Source organism: Charadrius vociferus, unplaced genomic scaffold, assembly GCF_000708025.1.
Source record: "Charadrius vociferus isolate BGI_N301 unplaced genomic scaffold, ASM70802v2 scaffold420, whole genome shotgun sequence".
In the NCBI taxonomy this organism is placed as follows: domain Eukaryota; kingdom Metazoa; phylum Chordata; class Aves; order Charadriiformes; family Charadriidae; genus Charadrius; species Charadrius vociferus.
Genome location: NW_009646503.1, coordinates 51715 through 57650, shown reverse-complemented (window position 1 = coordinate 57650; position 5936 = coordinate 51715). Strand labels below are relative to the sequence as shown.

The window sequence follows — 5936 nt, the reverse complement described above, 5'->3', positions numbered from 1 at the left end:
ACCTTCAGACTACTATCCATTCCTGTTCTTACACATGGGTACCAGTGATGTCACAACAAAAAGTCTGAGGTCAATCAAAAGAGATTTCAGAGCCCTGGGAAGAATGCTAAAAAAATCAGGACCACAGGTAGCGTTTTAAATCAATCCTCCCAGTGATGGGGAGAGACTTTGGAAGAAACAGATGAGCCCAGGATATCAATACCTGGCTCCAGGACTGGTGCCTCCACTGAAACTTTGGGTTTTGTAACCACAGAAGAGTCTTTGAAACATAAGGTATGCTGGAGCCTGACAGGATCCACCTGTCCCGATGGGGAAAATGCACCTTTGGGCATAAGCTGGCAGGACTGATTGAGAGGGCTTTTAACTAGAATCGATGGAGGAAGGGGGTGCCAACAGGAGAGCTGAAGGTAAACCAAGAGTTGGCGTGGCATCCCTGGAGGGTGGCAATACTGGTGGGAACATTTACGCTGCTTCTGGGAGCATGGAGGGCTCAGGAGTATATCTGAAATGCATGTACACCAACACACGCAGCATGAGAAACAAACAGGATGAACTGGAAGCATTGGTTAGTTCCCAGAGCTATGATGTTATTGGTGTTAGTGAGACTTGGTGGAATGAGTCCCATGACTGGAGTGCTGGGATGGAGGGCTACAGGCTGTTCAAGAGGGGCAGGCAAGGTGGAGATGTCGCACTACACATAAGGTTTGATTATATGGCCCCTACAGTTAGCTATGATGTGGTTGAGAGCCTCTGGGTGAGGATTAAGGGGATGGAAAACAAGGATGTCGTAGTGGGTGTCTACTATCGATCGCCCATCGAAGATGACAGCACTGATGAGTTGTTCTATAGGCAGTTAGGAGAAATCTCTGGATCAGTAGCCCTTGTCCTTATGGAAGATTTCAAATTCCTAGACATCAGCTGGGAATACCATGCTGCTGTGATGACCAAGACTGGGAAATTCCTGAAGTTTTTTGAAGATAACTTCTTGTCACAAGTACTCAGGGAGCCAACTAGGAAAGAAGCCCTCCTAGACTTGTTGTTTGTGAATAGAGAAGGACTCGTGGGAGATGTGATGGTAGGTGACTGTCTTGGCCACAGTAATCACAAAATGGCCGAGTTTAAAATTTTTGGTGCAATGAGAAAAAAGGTCAGCAGAGTTGCTACCCTGGATTTCAAGAGAGCAAACTTGCCCAGGAAGGTGGTTGAGTCACCATCCCTGGACGTGTTTAAGAGCCGTTTAGATGTGGTGTTGGGGGATATGGTGTAGTGGAGAACTTTGTAGACTAGGGTAGATGGTTGGACTCAATGATCCCAAGAGTCTCTTCCAACCTAGACAATTCTATGATTCTAACTTTAAGCTACTCAGGGAGCTACTTAGCAGTGTCCCCTAGGAATCTGGTTTTGAGGGCTTAGGGGTCCATGAGTGCTGGTCATTTTTTAAGAACCACCTTTTAGAAGCATAGGAGCAGGCAATCCCATTGTGTCAAAAGTCAAGCTTGGCTGAACAGGGAACTCTTGGAACTTAGGAGGAAAAAGAAATTTTATGAGCTCTGGAAGCAAGGTCAGGCTTTGCAGGAAGGTTACAGAGCCGTGGTTTGCACATGCAGGGAGAAGACAAAAGGCCAAAGTTCAATTAGAGTTGAAACTGGCCAACGTTGTGTCAGACAACAAGAAAGGCTTTTTAAAGTGCACTGATAGCAAGAGGAGGTGCAAGGAAAACATTGGACCAATACTTGTTGAACACGGCCACCTGACAAATAGGGATGAAGAAAAAGCAGAGGCATTCAGTGCTTTTTTTTTGGCCTCAGTCTTTCATAATACTGATAGGGAACCAGGCAGCGCAAGATCTGAGTCAGAGGACCATGACTGTGGAAACAGTGACTTTCCATTTGTGGACACTGAAATTGTAAGGAAACAGCTCTATCACCTGAACGTTCACAAGTCCATGGGGCCTGATGGGATTCAGCTAGCAGATGTTATGACAGGACCCCTCTCAATCATCTACCAAAGGTCTTGGGAGTCTGGGGAGGTCCCTGCTGACTGGAAGCTAGCCAATGTTATTCCACTTTACAAGAAGGGCATGAGGGAAGACCCAGGAAACTACAGACCTGTTAGACTAACCTCAGTTCATGGAAAAATTACAGAGAAGGTCATACTGGGTGCTACTGAAAGGCATTTAAAGGACAATGCAATCATCAGGCACACTCAACATGGGTTCACAAAGGGAAAGTCCTGTTTAACTAATCCTTCTATGATAAGGTCACCCACCTAGTGGATGAAGGGAAGGATATAGTTTCTCTGGATTTTAGCAAGGCTTTTGATACTGTCCCTCACAGCATCCTTCTGGATAAGTTGTCCAACTGTGAGATGAGCAGGTGCATGGTGCACTGGGTGAAGAACTGGCTGAACGGCAGGGCTCAAAGGGTTCTAGTGAATGGGGCTACATCTGGCTGGTGACTGGTCACCAGTGGTGTTCCTCAGGGTTCAATTCTAGAGCCAGTTCTCTTCAATATTTTTATCAATGATCTGGATGCAGGAGTCAAATGCACCATTAGCAAGTTTGCTGATGATACCAAACTGGGAGGGGTGCTGTTGACTCTCTTGAGGAACAAAATGCCTTGCAGAGGGATCTAGACAGATCGGAGCATTGGGCAATCAATTCATGGCATGAAATTTAACCAGTCCAAATGCCAGATTCTGCATCTGGGACAGAGTAATGCTGGGCAGGAGTATAAATTTGGGGAGGAATGGTGGAGAGCAGCCCTGCAGAAAGGGATCTGGGGGTGCTGGTTGACAGCAGGCTCAATATGAGCCAGAACTGTGCCCTGGCAGCCAAGAGGGCAAACTGCATCCTGGGCTGCATCAAACAGCATAACCAGCCAGTGACTATCCTGCTGTATTTAGCATTTGTGCAGCCTCACCTTGAGTACTGTGTGCAGTTCTGGGTCCCACAATTTAAGAAGGATGTTAAGGTCCTTGAATGCATCCAGAGGAGGGCAACAAAGGGGGTGAAAAGGCTGGAAGGCATGTCCTTTGAGGAGTGGCTAAGGATCCTGGTTTTGCCTAGTTTGGAGAAAAGGAGGCTGACCTCATTGCTCTCAACAGCTTCCTGAGGAGGGGAAGTGGAGAAGGAGGTGCTGATCTCTTCTCCCTGGTATACAGTGACAGGACACGTGGGAATGGTTCAATGCTGCACCAGGGAGGTTCAGACTTGACATTAGGAAGCATTTCTTTACAGAGAGGGTGGTCACACACTGGAACAGGCTTCCTAGACAGGTGGCCGATGCCCCATGCTTGTCAGTGTTTAAGAGGCATTTGGACAATGCCCTTAATTTAATTTTTGGTCAGCCCTGAAGTGGTCAGGCAGTTGAACTAGATGATCATTGTAGGTCCCTTCCAACTGAAATATTCTATTCTATTCTACTCACATCTTAAATTTAAGCATTCACAATACTTTTCTCTGATCATCTCTGAGCCTCTTCAGAGCAAAGACTACTCACCTTTCAAAGCTGATGCACCAAAGTCCTACCACTGGTCACATTCTTTGTTGTGATCCACATGGTTAAAAACCAACTATTAAGGTTACCAGGAACTTAGGACTCACATATTTTAAAGAATTTCAAAGAATTATTATTCTTCCACTTGCACAACAACAACTTCAAAAAGGTCACTTGAAATAGTATCCCCATGTGCCTTTAAAACCATTGCAGGTAAGGGTTCCCAGATCTTGAAAGGAAGCCTTTCACCCATCCTACATGGGTTTTTTTGCAAGATGTATTGTTCCCTATGCATGAAAGTGGGGGAAAAAAGTACTAGTGAACAAATGAAGACTGATGGCTAATACTTGGTTCATAGTACACTGGAGAGAAACATCAGGAACATTCAAGTGCTACGCCTTTTTAAATCCATAGCAAAGTGATCCTTGAGACTCCAGAAACATTATTTAAGTGGGTACCAATTTGTTTGTCAAACCTGGACACAGCATTCTAGACTTTTTACTGAAAAAGTCTTTTGAAAGAGAGGCTTTAATGAATGCATATTTTCTACATGTGGGATTATTAGACTTCACATCTGAGTAATTATTCTATAAATAAGTTCTTGAAGGCAGAAGCTGGAAAAGGACAAGAATAGATTACCCATATTGCACTCATACTAATGTTTGTCTGTTGGAAAAAGCTGAGAACCTAGTGATGACATCCTGAGGAACATTCACACACTGCTGCCAAATATTTTAAGAGACTGCAAGTTACAATGTGTAAATGGAAAAGCCTTTTTATTTATTTATTTATTTAATATGATCCTATTTACCACCTTCATATAAATTGAGTGTTTTCATGAAAATGAGATCAGACAAATTCACCTTGGAACCCTGGCTAAAGCAATCTCGGAATTGGTAATAATTATCTGGAGAATTTGTGCCTCCAGCAGATTCAAAAAGGGAAAAACAGTCCCTTCAAAGGGATGGTAAAGGACTGCCCAGAGTATTATATATAGGCTGTATGATTTAAGTACATACTAGAAGAATAATTTCTCTATAAGGATTGAGATAATAACAAAGTTGTAGTATTCCAAAGTAAATTTGTTAAGAGTAAGTATCATCAAATTAAAATAATTTTATTACGTAAAGCAATCAGTCTTGTGGGTTAAGGAGAATTGAGTGTCATGCCTGGACTTTAGCATGGCTTTCTATATAGCTTCTCGTAACAATTTCACCAACAACCTGAGATAGTAGGGTCTAAATAAAAATACTGCAAGATTGCAGTATATCCTATTGCAAAACTGTTCAGAGTATCAGTTGTTCTTGATAAAAATGGATGAACAGAATACGGGTGAACAAGTGCAGCTTTTCAGAGGACTGTCTTAAGAACAGTAGTATAAAATATTTGTCATTAATAACTTTTCATGTAACAGAAATAGAGAGTATTTTATTAATCTAAAGATCATAACGAGCTTTTGGTGTCAAGTCTTTGGGAGAGAGGACCACGACTGCTATTAAAAAAAAAAAGAATATAGATTTACAGTTTTCTTGACTAATTGGAATAACCTTTTGAAACAAAAGAAATTCAGTAAGAAGCAGCACAGACTTTTTATTCACCTGAGAAAGAGCAATTGTAACATCATGAGAGGAAGATAGATAAGCTCTACAGAAAGACAGCAATATGTTTATAACAGCTTGCAAGACAAATATAAGTTATCACCAAAGAGCAGCTATATTCATATATGACAGTAGTATCATACAAGGTCATGTACAGTACTTTTCTGACTGGTCATCCTTCTAAGTCTTCAAATAGTTATATCTACAACTTAGGGCAGTACAACATCAAGACAAATGCAGACCAATTAGAATTCGGATAAAAACATCAAAGACAATTAAAAGCTCAGAAATTATTACTTATGTAAAGATGATAGAAAGAAACCGCACTGTTCAGTCTGTAGAAGATTAGATTAGTGTAAGACACGATAACATTCTTTGATATGTAAATGATTGCTATAAATAAAAAAAAGGACGCAAATTGTTTTTCCTTGCCCACTGGAAAGAAGTCAAGACGTGTCATGCCTAACTGCAACAACAATGATTCAGGCTAAGCATTAGGAGAAAAGCTTTAGAATCATAGAATTGTCTAGGTTGGAAGAGACCCTTGGGATCATCAAGTCCAACCATCTACCCTACTCTACAAAGTTCTCCCCTACACCATATCCTCCAACACCGCATCTAAATGGCTCTTAAACACATCCAGGAATGGTGACTCAACCACCTCCCTGGGCAGCCTATTCCAATGCCTGACCACTCTTTCTGTGAAAAATTCTTTCCTAATGTTCAGTCTAAATCTACCCTGTTGGAGCTTGAAGCCGTTCCCTCTTGTTCTGTCATTAATTACCTGTGAGAAGAGACCAGCACCAACCTCTCTACAGTGTCCTTTCAAATAGTTGTAGAG

General features: G+C 42.1%; 1 protein-coding gene across 1 annotated transcript in view; it reads right to left on the bottom strand.

Annotated features, from left to right (window-relative positions):
* Nucleotides 1-1681: 1681 nt before the first annotated feature.
* Nucleotides 1682-5936, bottom strand: part of LOC104285737 (nipped-B-like protein) — a 32570-nt gene continuing 28315 nt past the window's right edge. Inside the window, exon 9 of the mRNA XM_009884234.1 lies at nucleotides 1682-1750. Within this exon, the coding sequence (XP_009882536.1) occupies nucleotides 1682-1750 (69 nt within the window). The remainder of the gene's footprint in view (nucleotides 1751-5936) is intronic.